This window comes from Calonectris borealis, chromosome 1, assembly GCF_964195595.1.
Source record: "Calonectris borealis chromosome 1, bCalBor7.hap1.2, whole genome shotgun sequence".
Lineage (NCBI taxonomy): Eukaryota > Metazoa > Chordata > Aves > Procellariiformes > Procellariidae > Calonectris > Calonectris borealis.
Window position 1 is genome coordinate 186,709,420 of NC_134312.1, and position 16,319 is coordinate 186,725,738.

Sequence of the window (16,319 nt, forward strand, 5' to 3'; positions counted from 1 at the left end):
GTAATTTTTTTACATGAATCGTATTTTGTAAAGGGGTATTATGCAATTGAAAACTTAATTTTTTTGCTGTTCTTTTCACAACAGTTTATCAACTCATAAACCAAAGATTCTAATCTCAGTGTCAGATGCAGATCAGATAGAATCTTGTTCTACTTTGTGTGCTAAAAAAAATACATGAATTTGTCAGTGATTAGTTTAGTATAATAGGATTTGAAAAAAAGGGAAGATTGCTTTAATCGTGAAAGATCAGCTAGCATTTTGCAACAATAACAAGCGCAGCAATTGCCATCAAAATCTGTCCCCAGTTTTCTGTAGTTCTGTGAAAATTCTTGGTTTTGAAGCAGTCTTTTTTCTTCTTTTTTTTTTTCCCCCCCCCCAGGTGCATGCAGCTTTACTTCTCGAAACCATCGAGATGCTGCTTCACAGACCATCCCTGCTCAATGTTTAGAAGCTGTTGACTCAAAGATCCTTGTGGGTTCTGCACGTCGAAAGTCATCTGCCAGATCTTCTACTTTGATTGATATTTTGGGACTTAAGGAACTGTCGTCAGTAAAAAATTCAGTTACAACCTCAATTTCTGATCCTTGGATACAAAGGAGTTTCTATAAGCCATATAATCCTTCTGATCAAGGTGTTAATTTTTTATGTAAAACATTGTTTTCCTCCTCTCCAGCTGAATCCTCTGAGTCAGATTGCTCCAGCCCAAGCCCCATCATCTTCTTAGATGAAGAAGGGTATCAAAAAAGCTTGAAGGCAAAACTTCAGCTGCCAAAAATTCCAGTAGTGAAAGATGGTATAGAGGATTCAGACTCAGAAGTAAGTGAATTTTTTGATAGTTTTGATCAGTTCGATGAGCTGGAACAAGCCTTGGAAAACTCTTGCAAGGTTATTAGGGATCCCATCTTAGGGAATCCCTCCCAGAAAAGGAGGACTGCACTTGAACAATTGTCTTCTGCAAGCATTACAATGAATCCTCAGAAATTCAAGTTTGATCGTCCCACTCTCCCAGCCAACGTAATGAAACCAACACCTCGTAAACCAGAATCACCATATAGCAGCGTCTTTGATGTCCCGGATTCCCCTCGCCCAGTTAAAACATCAGGGGAAGAGAACGGAGGCTTGTTCAGCCCTATTAGATCATCGGCTTTCAGTCCACTAGGGAGCTGTGGTTCTTCTGAATGTTTATGTCGAATTAATCTTGGTGGAGATGGGACAGGTCAGAATCGCCATGATGCAGTTTATAGTAGTTATTCAGCATACGCTGATAGTGTTTCATTTGAAATACTGGGTTCTGTTTTTCATTCTGAGTCCTCATCAGAACAAGTATGTCCAGGAAATTATTCGAAACACAAAGGGATTGCTTTGAAAGAGAAAAAAGGTGAAGCTGCAGATCTCAAAATGAAAACTGGTAAGGAGCCAGATAAACAAGCAAAATCTAAACATAAGTCATTAATGATTAGAGATAGCATTCAAAAATTTGCAACTGAATTAGTTGAAAAAAGTTTTGGCAGTGCATTTAAAGACCTGCAAAAAGGTGTTTCTTCATGTACCAATGCACTTTGTCATTTGGCTGCTAGGTTAACTTCTTCGGTCTTTCAAATGGCTTTTTATGAGATTGGAAGACGTAGAGCAGTCTCCCTGAAGGAGCGTGCCATTAATGGGATAGCAAGCTTTTTGGTGAGTGAAGCTATAACTGGTGCTTTGAAAGAACTGCGGCACGTAAAGAAACAAATATTTACCAACACTGTTGCACGGTTTGCGGCAGACCTTGCTGAAGAACTTGTGTTTGAAGGAATCATGGAAGTATGCCAGTTTTCGTATCCATCGACACCTACAGCTGCACAGCCTTCATCATTTGATTATGAAGACAAAGTGGTAAGATCCTATGCCAGAGATTTGTCTGAATCTGTCATTCAGGAGGCTTTTATTGAACTATCTCAGGTTGATGTGACCTTCACAACACAAGCAGCCATTAGTGTTTCCATGGACAACATTAAATATGTGAGCGCAGAAAGTATGTTAGAGTCAACACGGACTTCCACAGTTTTTCCTAATTTTAATGATAGGGTAGCACTGAAGCCAATCCAAGATTCCAAGAAGGAATATACAGTACAGCAAGCTCTATTTTGCACCTCTGGTGTTGTAAGTTCAATATCTGTGCCCTTAGCTGGAAGAGCTCTTTGTCAACATCAGGTTTCCTCTGATGCTTATAAAGCAAAAGTATCCACTGCTCCGAATTCTGATGAAAATATGAAAATATACAAAGATTCCACTCATCCATTTTTCACAAGCAGAAAGAGAGAGGAGGAAGTCGCTTCTTTCAGAAATATATACCTAACTTCAGATCACAGTCAAAGTACTGAAAATACTCCACCACTCGTACATAACCAAAACAATACCACACAAACAAATAACAGATCTGGAATGAACAATAATTCAGAATTAACAAGTGGGTCAAAAGGCATTAATACTTTCTCTGGAACTATGGTAGATATGATAGTAAATGAAGCTTATGAAGCCATAACCTCATCTAGAGTAACAAAAGCAGTAGAAGAGTGTACAGATTTTTTAACAAGAAAAATAATAGATAAAAAACCTTATGTGCAATGTATTGGTGAAGATTTCCCCAAGAATATGTTCGCAGATCACTTGGCCAAGTATGTCATTAAACAGGGTGTGGATGAAAGTAAAACTGTGTTATGCCACACTAGTGAGAATTTAGCATGTAATGTGAGCTCACAGACTTTCACAGGTATCGGTAGAAAAGAACAATGTGTGACAAAGAAGCAAGAGGCTGAGAAGCAAAGTAATGTTTCTATAATTGTGGAACAACAACAGATGCCTTTGAATAATCCATGTAAATTTCTTCTTACTCCAACTCATTCTGTTCAGTGTTTTTCAGAATCTAAAGACTGTTGGCGGGAACAGAAAGGGCACAGGTTTTCGTCAAAATCACCACCGCCTTGTTCCACTGTGACTTTTGCTAGGCATGTTCTAGAGGACTTTACTGGCACAGGAAGCTGCTCGATAACGTACTTAAACAAGTCCTCAAAAAAATACGATACTCAGAAACCATCATCAGGACCTTTGACTTACAGGCAGGCTGATTGTTTTCTGCATGCAAATAGCTTTTCTTCAGTGATGTTTGGCAGTGAAGATGCTTTGCAGATGGAAGATAAATCAGGTCTCAAAGATGGAAATAGCTGTGTAATGCCTGATACACCCCCACCAACTCCTTTAGTACCGTGTCAAGGTAGTTCTGAAAGAAACCTAAGAAAAGTATCTAAGAAACTCAAGGGAGAATTGGCAAAGGAATTTGCACCTGCAACACCCCCTTCTACACCATACAATCCATCCGTTACTGGTTTCCCTGAAACTGAACATGACTCTTTGGAAAATGAGGAATTTATGCTGAAACTCATGCGGTCGCTTTCTGAAGAAGTGGAAAGTAGTGAAGATGAAGATCATTCTGAAATGCCCCTTGAGAAAGAGGAGCGTTCAGAAAAAACAATTCAGTATGCAGATTGCTTAGCTAGCCATATAATTTCAATAGCGACTGAAATGGCTGCTTCCCATTTAGATGGTAAAACAAACGAAAGAGAAGCTGATAGACAGGTTCAGTTAGGTATGCAAAACAAAAGATGTGGATATACTGCATTTATAAATATTCCAGAAGAGACATGCAATTCTTTATGGAATTATGCGGGTGATATGGCAGGAAAAGTCATCAATGAGGCCAAGAAAATAGTGAAATCAAGGCATTGTAAACTGTTGAGGTTGAAGCGGGTTAACTGTCAGGTGGATTGCCTTTATCTGAGAAAAGGCGATAAAGATTATAGTTCAAAAGAACAGCGCGGTCCAGTGCGGGACCAGTGGCTGGGGGAGAGAGATTCAGCTGTACTTTCTTTACCACAAGGTTCAGGCATGACAGGTTTGACTTCCAAATACCCAAGCTGTGAAAGTGTGACTGACGAATACGCAGATCACGTTATTCGAGTTTTGAAAAGAGAAGGTGGTAATGCTGAACTGTTAATGGATCAGTATGCTAGCAGACTTGCTTACAAGTCTATCAAATCAGGCTTACAGCAAGCTGCTAGAAAAAACAAATTGAGATGCAACAGAAAGACATTTCCTGGGCAACATGCACAGGTAAATAGTAAGCTGGAGCTGATCAAAGCAGTGAATAAAGATGCAGTACAGCAAGTGAAAAGTAGCATTCATCGCTGTGAAGACCAAGCGTATGAAAGGAATGCTGGCACACAGAGAACAGAATGCACAGAGTTGTTACAACATTTTTCAGAATCCCTTGCTCACAGTATCACTTGTGATGTCAGGAAGAAATTGAAAATGTCGGGAGCATGTTTGCCAAAGTCTCTAACAGATTCCTGTCTATATAAAAAGACTGAATTTGATGAAGTCACAGGGGATCTTATTAAAACAAGATTTTCTAGGACATTTCTTCCTTTCTCCCCAGATCATAAACTGTATCATAGTACAGGCAGTTTAAATGAAAATGGCTACAGTGAAGGCATAATTCAAGCTATAGAACAATATGCTAAGAAAGTAGCAGATGATACTCTAGAAATGAGTTTAGAGTCGGCTGTTCTCCATGTGGCTGAAAACAGAAAAAATGGGGATAGGCTCTCATATACTGAGAAACTGTCTCCTTTTTCTGGAACTGTCTGTAGATGCTGCAGTGTGAAGGAACATCGGTACTGTACAGAAAGTACGCCTCATCACCTACCCGCGCAAGAATCCTCCATTCCAGTGAAGCATTTTCTTCATTCTGGACTAGGTGGTGCCTGTCAAAAATCAAGAGTGTTTCAGCTTGATATTCCTAAAATTCATGTTGATGTAGAACAGAAGACAGTATTTTCTGACAAGGGGGCTACTGCGGCTGTAGAGAAAGCAGAAGGAGAGCTGAGTTACACAAGTCTGACAGCTGACAGTGGTATTGGACAAGATGGAGTCAGTTTTGCTGAAAGCCTTACTACTGAAATAATGACATCAGCTATGACTAATATTGGTCAGGCAGTTAACATAAGGTAATACTAATTTTTTGTTATTTGTTGCATTCTGTACCAGAAAAAGAGGATTGTTAATACAAATATGTGCTCAGAAGGAATTTTTTTTTTTTTTTTTTAGAAATACACACTTTATGTTCTGCATGTTTTCTTTTTATTCCTCTGGTGATATTTAAATGATTCAGAACTAGAAAAAAAAGACTTTTTTCCACCTGTGTGAGCTTGAAACCAAGGTTTCTGTGTATATCAGCATGCATATATTCCAGTAGGTGACTAGTAAGTGGAACTTATTATTTCAACTTGAAATGCTGTTATTTTTACCTACAATAGAGAATAGTAGACCTTACAGGTTTTGTTGATCTGTGAGCTATGACAGAATCCAGGTTTGTTCCCTACCTGTATTTCCTCTTCTGCACTAAAAAATAAAAGTAATTTATTTTTGCTTTTGTCAGTGGGACCAACATCTGGTACTGGCCAAACTAGCCATTGCTTTATAGTATGAAGGCTTTATTTTGATTATGGCTGTGTTGTGATAGTGTCCTTATTATTAACGGGAAAAAAACCACAAACCCTTACTTTAAGAAAAAACAACTTACTAAAACACACTTTAGCTTATAAAATAGGAATACAATAGACAAGGAACTGACTTTCAAATTCTTGTATATTTAGCAAAGGCTAATATACGCTTCCTTTAATAGGCCTATAAATAGGAAATACGTGCCACAGTAACTTTGCGGTGAACAGGAACCATTTCTTAAAACAGACTGTGCAGTGATCAGGGTGACTTGAAATCTCTTCTTCAGGTCCAAGAGCAATCTTTACCATGTTGTTTTTTCCAATTTATAGTAAGATTTATTTTCATACTTTTTTGTGAGGGAATTCCTCACACTATCTACAGGTTTCTTTTCCTGATTTCTAGAGGGGCATCGTGATGAATAATAAAATTTATTTTTGTATGTTCAGTGGCTAAAGGCTACAGTGGGGCTGAACTAAATTTTTCAAGGTTTGATATGAAGCACCTATATATTAGCAGCATGAAAGTGCTCATAAGATGTATATTGTGGCTTTCTGCACAACAGGGTTGAGTCATTACTCAGTGTGTGACAAAAAAAAAGTAATGTGGTGATGTTTTTCTATACCTACAGTATCAAAGATGACACTTTGTTTCTGAATCACTTCTTTAAAATATTATTTAAAAATTCTAGTTAGAATATGACAGCAATAAAATGCAGGGTTCAAGAGATAGACAGGGTGGCAATACTAGGGTTTTACTATGACAAAATTTATAAATGTTTCTTACATTGTCATCTCATGTGTGGTATGTAATGCATAAGTTTCTTGAGAAGCTGCCTCGTGTGGTGAAAAGAACTACTGCTAGTGCTGGTATAACTGTAAATAAAGATGGGGAAAAAATCACCTTTGTATTACCTAGATGGGTTCCAATTCAAGCTACATACTTGTCTGCACAAATTTTTGCTCACTGGAGCAAAGTGTTGCCAGTAATGTGGGTAAGGTTGGCTTTTTAACTAGTGAATGTTACTGTGGCTGCTTGCTATGGTGGTAGCAGGATGATCATTTTTCTTGAACTTTCTACCACTTCATCTGTATGTAGATAGTCACAGTTTGCCCCTGAAATTTAGTTCATAACTGCGTGTTCTCATATTGTAACTTTTTTTATAAGGAGTTCAGACTTCTTTAAAGTTATCAGACTGGATCTTTTGAAGTGTCTTCTAAAGACTACTTTTTATTGAGCATACCTGCTTGATTGTTTTTTGCATAAAAAAATTTAAATTTATTTCCTGAGGGAAAAATTCTGTACAAGTCATGCGTTGCTACACTTTCCTGAGGCAGGGAGAGAAATCTTTATCTACAGAAAGACCTTTTTAAAAAAATGAATCCTAACATTTTAAACAGCAGCGTGTACTTAAGTACTTTGCCTACAATAGCAGAGCACCTAGCTGGTTGTGCCGAAAGCAGGCAGGGAACAATAGTCAAACTGTCCTGTGGTGAACAAGTTCAAAAATGGTAAGCCTTCTGCTTGAAAAGTGTACCTTGATATACAGTCTGTAAGGCTACAATGCCTTCTATGCTTTATGGCAAATAATCTTCCAAATGAGAGAATTATTTGTGCTGCTCCCTTTGTCTTTCAGTGAAAGAATTCCAAATAGCAATCTCTGACCTAAGCCTGTTGAAGTTTCAAATTCATTTGGTTGCTCCATTTCTTGTGTTGAGAATAGGGTACAAATTAATGGATTCCCCTCTTTTTTTTTTTCCTTGGAATTTAATATCTTTGAAATGGTGTTAAATTGCTGTAAATGTACTAACACGGATCAACATGAAATGCAGTGAATTTTTTGTCTTAAATTTTTGTTTAGCTCTGTTGGAAGAGAAGGATTTCACTCTGTTGAATCTATTGTTAGCCAGCAGTTGAGTCTTAGTATTGGTGATGATAGCACTGGGAGTTGGTCCAATCTAAGTTTTGAAGATGAACATCCTGATGAGAGCAGCAGTTTTCTTCACCTCAGTGACAGGTAACTATAAACATGTTAGTATAGTTAAACAGTTATCTTGACATCAAATAACTTGGCATCAAGTGGTTTTCTCCTGGGGGTTGGGGGAAAAGAGATTATTTTCTCTTCAATACACAATGACTTTATTATTAAAAATGGCTCTAACATTATGTTTGTGATTGCCCATGAATGTTCATACTGTACACTCTGTAAAATATGTGGAGTATGCGTTGTCATTGGTGTCAGGGAGTCACATCAAGTAAAACTATACATAGATAATTTAAGTATTAGCAAAAGATGCAGTTGTTTTAAAAACAACTGCCATGTATAAAATACAACTTGAAAGTACTGTTTATAAGTTGTGCTCTGAAATATTAAAACTTAATCATTGAGAATGTGTTTTATGTAAATTCATCTATTCTTGAAAAGAAGTAATATGAGCTTAATTTGCATGAGGAGCTTTAACAACTATTTTTATCTTTTTTGGGACTTGAATTTATAAGCTGTTCTAACTGATATTGGTGGAGTATTTATGTGCGACTAATGACAAGCTTACAGGTGTGTAATATTGGAAATTACCTGTTCAGAGTAGTAACTTTTTCCACAGAGCTTCTCATTACACTTCCCCTGGCTGATTGATAACTAACAAAGATTGGAATGGGAGTTTTAAAAATCTGCAATGTCTCTGCCTGTTGCCAGGGAAGATTATATTGAGAGTTGTGGGCCGAACTTCTATATGAGGAATATATGAGGAATGAGTAAACTTAATTTTTTATGACTGATATACCACTTATGTTACTGTAGAAGGTTCAGCGTTTCTGTTGAAGAATAGCGGAAATGGGGGAGAGGTTTTTTCTTTTTAGTTAGTACTTCCAGCATCACTGAGATTAAAGAAAATATGGGAGATGTGTTTCCTTATGTAATGTATAAGTAGGTTATTTGGTATCAAAGTGAAACTACTCACTTAAATATCTACAATATTTTTCATGTTTTGTTTAACTGAATACTTTAATCAAACCACTACTGTAATTTATCACTCATACAACTGAATAATTTTGTAAGAGAATATATTGCCTTAAAGTTATTTTAATAAAACATCATCTGTTGAATGAGTGAAAATGAGTTAGACTTACACGTTGAAATTCAGAATAGAATGCAGAATATTCAGCATATTGGCAGTTACAAATAGTGAATAAAATACAGGTTATTTGATGCTGGGAAAAAAAAAATATTAAAAAATGGCTGGACCTGTAGTGCCCGTGTTGTATTTGCTGTTTGTTTTCATTTAAATCTGTTTTGGGAATGATAAAGAAAGTGATTTCTATAACTTGCAAGAAAATCTGTGTCTCATTAGAGGAAGAATGACCTAAATTAGCATTTAACTCAGAGAAGGGGAGGCATGGTTTGGATAGCAAGGTGTTGGGCAGAAGAAACTGGCATGCGCAAATTGATCAGCTAGTTTTACAAAAGTAACCGTGGATTGCTAACAGCACATGGGTTTGTTTGCGTTGCTGAGGTTTAGTAGGTGGAAGTGACAGCATCTGGGGTTATTGCCCTGAGTAAAAAGATACAGGCTGGGGGGAGACCTTTTGTAACAAACCAAGATTCAGTAATAACACCGTTTGTGGAACAGTGTTAGCATCTCCTAAGGAAATAAAAAATTGCATGGCAGTGATGAAGATGTATTGCTTTTATCTCCTCTTTTTAATCAGGGCCATCTATTTAAAAAATATTGTGCTGATTATATGTAAGCCATGTCAATTTGAAACATTTAAATGTACTGTCAGGTAGCATTGCTCCCCTGGCAGCTATTTCTTAATGCAAGTGGTTTCCTTGTGTCTGAGACGCTGTCAGCAGTCTTACTTGTACCATCTTTGAGGTACTAGGTATCCTTAGACCAATTTGTTTGTAGTAATGGTACAATATAATTAAGTGACATTAAGTGAACATTAGTGAACATCGTGGGGGAGAACCTCTCCCTTCCCCCAGTATTTTCCAGGCCGTTTGCAGTATTCGATGGATACTGGTACTTGAGACTCCTTTAGCTGACATTTTGGAAATTATCTTCATAATAGATAGAGATTCCATTAATGGTAGTTGAAATTTTTTTTGGAACACAGGATCACAATCCCCAGAAAGCAACACGACAATACAAGCTACAGAGGTCCAGTTCAATTTACCTAGCTTTGCTTTACTTCAGGAAAAAAGGACATTTTTTGTAGTAGCTCTGTTGAAATCATACATGCCCTCTGCTTCTCAGATCAATATAAAATTGTATTTCAGTACTTCACAGAGGATTAAACTATGTGTAAACAAGAGAGCAAGACAACTTGGAAAGAATTATCAAAGCATGATCCTTGCAGTTCCATTTGAATGTAAATAGGAATGAAAGTTCTTTAGCGGACTTGGTATTATGCAGGGGAGCGCTTGTATCATGCGCTTTGTGTGCCTAACATCAGCAACTTACATTAGAAATAAAATAGTCTGAAGCTTTCTCTATAGTTAATGTATAAGTATAGGCATACACATAGGCATAGGCTTTTCCAGGGGATGAATCAGAGCATCCAGGTTAGGTTATAATTCAGAGCAGAAGCCTCTTGTCTTTGACTCTATGTCCATAATGCAGAATCTCAAAGCAGATGATCTGAGTTATAGTTCCCATATATATAGTATATATATATAAAAGTTGAAAGTTTTTCTTGTAATTCTTCTGCTGGCTCGTGTTGAAGAGCTGCATGAAGCATTATAGAAGCATTATAATGCCTTTGTCTGTTTATTGCTTGTTCTATGGTTGCAGGACTTTATTTTCAAGGCTGTTAATTTGGCATCTTACAAGAAAATAAAGGTCACATTACAAAAAAGTCTAATACATTGCTATGTATTGTAATCATATGGTTAAATATATGATTATTTCAGACCAAGTTTGACCTCTGTAAAATACATTAATCTCTTACCTAATCAGAATAGTAGTATGCAGGAGGTCATTCTGTTAGGTTGCAAATACTTTTTCCTTTAGTCCGAGAACTGGGGCAGCTTTTACTTCCACTTATGTTATGCATCTATGACTTTCAGTGAAAGAGGCTGTTTGAGTGCAAAATATTGGTATCAACAGGCTATGTTAAGTCTTTTCTATACATGTAATTCAAACCAGATGTAATATTTCATATATGCTGTGATAGCCTCACATAGTAGCTTGAGAAATGTTCTTAAGACCAGGTTTACATTTTCTGTGCAAATGAAGTTGGTTTCTTTGGAAGCTTCTGCTCTTCAATTTTCTTTTTTTCTTTTCTGCATAATGAGAGAACTGTTTGATTGTACTTTGCACATGTAATCTAAATAAGCAATAATGTGCTGAGTGAAGCACCTGCAACTTTTTAATTCCACCCCCTTCTTCCCCCCCCATTAGGGTATGTTCATATTGCAGGCTTGCTAACCTGCTGTTACTGTTTTGAAATTAGGATCCAAGCAGGCATACTGGAAAGCAAAGGACACTCATAGGTGATGCTGTTACTGGCAGATTCTTGAAAGAGATTCATGTCTGTCTTTTGAAATGTTTCTTTCCACCATTTGTGGTTCTAAATTTTACTATTTGCCTTGAGTGGAATGAGTGGAAAAGAGCAGCTTTAACAGTCACAAAAAACTTAGGTGAAGAAAACATCTTCTTGCAGCTGTTGTTCTCTGGAGTTGGTTCATGTCTTGTCAAACCATCTATAATAGACAATCTAGCTTTCTGAAAGAATGCTGGTTATCTTGAAATCCTATTGTTGGAAGGCTTCTAGACGTGCTCTGGGGGAGGTATGAAGTTGGGGAACAGAGATTTTATCATATGAGTAGCTCAGTCTTGTACATAAGCACAGGCTTAACAAACTCTGCTAATTATAATGCCTAAAGTATACCAGTGTAAGGACATGCCCGATTTTTTCAGTTCTTTGCATTGGCTTGAATGTAGTCATGGAATAAATGCAGTATATTTATGAACTGTGAGTGAAGTAATCTTTTTAGTATTGTATTCACTGATCTATAAACCCCCCTATTTTTAAAAGATTAGCTTGTAGAACAATATTCAGAATTTAAAAAAAAAAATTCTTTTATTTGCTCTAAGAATTCCTTCTCATCAGGCTGTTAGAGATCATTACTGGATTTTTGGAATGACATGGAAGGATTTTATTTGTGCAGTTGTCTTCACAATGTATAATTTTATGAACTCTTAGTCCTTAAGCAATATTATAGTTGTAATCCATATTCCTATGAGTAATCATATTGAAATTGTTGAGCTTGTATAAAGAACAAGCAATGTGCTTAGACCTGAGGACAGAATTACTGTTAGCACTGATCTGGAAAATTAATGAGTACAAATGAATACTTTCACCTGTGTACTGAAACTTACCAGTTTTGCATTATTGTGCACATTGCTGCTCTGAATAGCACTGACAATCATGTTTGTACTCTGTTCCAGCAAACCTGTTTAGGAAGTTTCAGTGCTCTTGCATTAAATGTCTTGACAAAACAACTCTAAGGAAAATGAAGGTTCTAGTTTGAGCTGTTGTTCTTTTCTAGTTCAGCTGTGTTCTCTTCTTCTCCTGGCAGTAATGGTAACAGCAGTAGCTGGAGCAGTCTTGGTTTAGAAGGGGATATGTATGAGGAGAATTTATCCTTTCCAACATCAGACAGGTTGGTTGAGTTGAGAAATATAAACCAGATGGGTTCCTCATAATTAATGCATGAAATCATCATTTTGGAAAATAAAAATACAGTGCATTTTTTTATGCTGATACATTATTCACACTCTCCTCACTTAATCACAATATGATTTTTTTTATTAATTAATCCATACTGAATGGTTAAATTTTGCTGTGCTAAACTCATGAATGTATTCTGCTTGCAAAATGAGAGATCCCTTTTGTGCATGTTCTTGCTTGCAGTTTTACAAGTCTTTAGATTTACTTTTTCATGCAAACTAGAGCTTGCTTCCTACAGGATTTCTGTTCTTTCCTTTAGCTTGTGGAAAATTTCAAAATTGCTTGGTAATTGATTTTTGTAGAACATTTATGACTTACAGCTTTGAATAACCTATACCTGTTCATACCTGTGACATAAGATGGCTCAACCTTTTCACATATGAAGCAAAACTAAACTGTCCTACTTAAATAAAATCAGTAAGTTTTCTTCTTATTTTAAAATGTATTCATATTACAATCCTTTTTTTTAACACCCTTCTCTTGTTTCTCTCTTCTCCCTTCTTTCCCTAAGAGCAAATCTTGTGAAGTTCATGATAAATTTGTTTCCAACATGAAATGGTGTGAGAAGCAAAGCTTCTTTTCATGATCACTTCTTAATTCTTCTACGATCTTCCTGACCTTTAAACTTCATTACAGTCTAGGATTGACTGCATTTATTGTGCATATATTAGATTGTATTAATATTTTTGTTTTATTTTTAAAATACAGTGATGGAACAGAAGATAAAGATGAGGACTCCAAGGATGCTGTAGAAGGTAATGTCAATTCCAGCATATACAACTGTTCTTGACCTGTGCACTCTATATGAATTATTTTTGTTAATTCTTTGCTTTTGTAGTCCGCAAAACAAGGTGACAACCCTATTATCACTATTCATCATAATGCATGTCAGTCAAGTGTCAGAATATATTCTTAGATTAATACCCTACATACACCTCTTTGGGAATTGCTAGTCTCTGATGCTCACACATGTACTTAGTAACTTAAGGTAGTGCACTCTGATCAGCTTGTTGAAAGTGTAAATTTATATGCATGGAATAACATCTTTGTAAAATACTTGATAAGGAGCCGTGGCAGTGCATCTGCATGGCTATGTTTGAGATACTGAAGAAGGTATTCAAACTGGCCATATTAACCTTGGAAGAGGAGTCATGAGAAACAATGAAAAATTTGGATACAATCCATTTGCTATAATCTCTTTCTTCTTAGTGAAATATAAAATAGGGTCTATCCAGAGTCTTGTTACAGCTTTCTGGTTTGTAGATAATCTCTGCACTGGTTCCAGTCTGATTGAAGTGCCAAAGGTTGTTAACTCAAATGAGAACAGCCTGAATACATAGTGTATGAGACTGATTTAAAGATGAGCTGATGTTAGAGCAAGTTGTAACAGAGCTTTTCTTTGTGTTGGGTATATTCTGAAGATGAAATAAGCATTTCAAGAAACCTCTGCTACCCACTCAGCCATGTTGCACATCTTCAAATAGTCTTGATGTAAGCAGAAATATCTGTGGTTATTTCTTTTTTTCCTTTTTTTTAACTCCTGGAAAAATATATGGAAATGAACCACATCTCTTAATTTTTTTTTTTTTAAATCAGATCTGACTGTAAGGTTATAAGGAAATTAAACTAAATTATTTAGTATTTTTCCTCAGAAAATAATTATAATTAAAATATTTTCTGCTCTGTAGGTTCCACCTAGGTTATCAATATACCATTGCTTTCTTTTGGTCTCGACTTTAAAAAGTTCTAGCATCTCAAATGTTCAAATTGCTCGATAACATAGTGCTTGATTTCGTTTCTTTACACAGTTTAGGTGTCTCCTGGAGTGCAACAGACTGCTTTATATTGTATTAAGGATTTTCTAGTGAAATTTTTCCACTTTAATTTCTTCACCATCTCACTATTGTTTTGAAAAGACACTTTCTGTTACTTTCATTGTAGGATCATTTAAACAGTATTCTAGGTAGAAGACCTTTGTACCTGGTCCTGTATGTTTGGATGTCGAATCTAGAAATGTCTGGCTTTTTTTAAGCTGACTGCACCTTGTTCACCAACGAATTTGAAACAAAGCCTTGTTATTACAAAATGTACATCTATTTTATAAAAGTAAAAAATATATCAAAATTTCCCAGTGATACATTACCACAATGCTTTCCAACCACTACGTGTCATAAGTTTTTTTATAATTGATTCTTTCTCCTATAAAGATGTTAGGCTTTGGGCCTTCTAGACAAATATTCTGTTATCCACCAAAAGCATGTTTATGTTGACAATGCCACTAGTTAATCTTCTCTCTCTTTCACATACACACCCCCCTTCCCCCCCTTGGGGGAATCTATTTCATCTTGCTTAACTTGGCCAGTTAAGAATGAATACCTTATGTACCTCAATTTTCATAAGCTTGATTGAAAGAGTAGTGAGATTGAGGTAAACTGCACATGAACATATGTTCTTATTGCAAATATATTCCTTGTTTCTAGAGAGTTAATTCCAGTACTCTGGAAGTAGAGACTTAAAGAACAACTTGGAGAGCACTACACATATGCTTAGTTCGTTCTGAGAGTGTGCCAAATGATTACTGTGATAGCTGGACACAAAAATTCAGAGTGGGAACAGAAGACAACAATACTGTAGTTTCTCTGTGTTAATAATGCAACTGTTCTTTCAATACTGTGTTAATTTTTGGAACTCATGCTGTAAAGGAAGTTGAAATATTGGATAGGCCTCAGTAAAAACAGCACTATATTTTAGAAAAACTCAGAGGCAGGCTGATCAGTCTGCCTGTACAGGAAAGAATTCTGAAATACACACTTTTAAAAAATTTAGTAGATGAAGGCATAGCAAAAAATAGCAGTTGGAAATGGAAGTGACTGATGGGTGGGAGCTATTGCTGTCCAGTTTATGAAAGGCTGTGTTAAATTTCTTGTCTTTTGGAATATACATTAAAGCTTAGATGTCTTTTAATACTCAACTATGTGTACAATTGTAAATGGGATAAACAGTACTTCCTTATGTGAAAGTACAGAAACACTTCAGACCAAGACCAGCATGATTTTTTCCTTTCATATTATCTGTGTGTACTAAATTGAGGTTTTTAAGATAATATAGTCTAAACAGTAAACTACAGAGACTTTTTGGAAACAATTTGAAGCTATAGATTTGATAATTTTATTTTTAATGTTAGGTTTGGAGCAAATACGAAAGACTTTAGCAATAGCGAATATTGATCTGGAACCAAATCTAGTGGACCCCCAGCTCAGAGCAGCACTCCAGTGGCTGGCAGCTTCTGAAACAGAGGTGTCTGATCTTCACTTTCATGACACTGCTACAAGGGAATTTGTCTTTGTAAGTACTTGCATCTGATGGGTGGTGGGGAAGGGGAAGGATTTGGTTGATTTCCATTAGCTGTGATACACCAGCTGTTATTACTTTATTTGCCACTCAATAATAATGAGATATTTGCTGTTGAGGAAAATCATTATTCAAATCCTTAGAGGTCAAAGTGGAACAGTCTGTTTAGCCTGTGCATGTACCATAAATAAAACAGTATTAATCAAAGCTGAGTAAACTTCTTTCACAAGTTTTCTTTGTTTTACTCCAAAGAGCATACAATTACAGCATTTTTGTTTAGTGAAAAATATATTTTTTCAAACATTTTTTACTTAGTATTTAATTATCTATAAATTGAATCTTTCTGAGAACTTGCTCATGCAAATTAATTTCTAACTTAATGTTCTGATGTTCTGCTTCAGGTTTTTTTGCTGGCAAATGCACATAGAATCATAGAATCATTAAGGTTGGAAAAGACCTCTAAGATCATCAAGTCCAACCATCAACTCAACACCACCATGCCCACTAAACCATGTCCCTAAGTGCCTCATCTACACGTCTTTTAAATACCTCCAGGGATGGTGACTCAACCACTGTCCTGGTGTCCTGGTTTAACCTGGCAGGCAGCCAAATACCACGCAGCCGCTCACTCACTCCCCCCGCCCCCGCAGTGGGACGGGGAGAGAATCGGAAGGGTAAGAGTGAGAAAAACTCGT

At 36.4% G+C, this 16,319-nt stretch overlaps 1 protein-coding gene across 16 annotated transcripts in view; it reads left to right on the plus strand.

Moving 5' to 3' along the window:
• AKAP11 (A-kinase anchoring protein 11) overlaps nucleotides 1–16,319 on the plus strand; it is a 56,429-nt gene that overhangs the window by 19,070 nt on the left and 21,040 nt on the right. For 6 of the 16 annotated variants that reach the window (XR_012671590.1, XR_012671592.1, XR_012671593.1 and 3 more), the window contains exons 7-11: nucleotides 380–5,045; nucleotides 7,400–7,555; nucleotides 12,092–12,205; nucleotides 12,982–13,028; nucleotides 15,458–15,618. Coding sequence is in view for 5 of the 16 variants with exons in the window: in XM_075139355.1 (XP_074995456.1) it covers nucleotides 380–5,045; nucleotides 7,400–7,555; nucleotides 12,092–12,205; nucleotides 12,982–13,028; nucleotides 15,458–15,618 (5,144 nt within the window). In the remaining 11 variants the exon portion in view is untranslated. The other 10 variants (XR_012671607.1, XM_075139357.1, XR_012671653.1 and 7 more) reach the window with 9 other exon arrangements.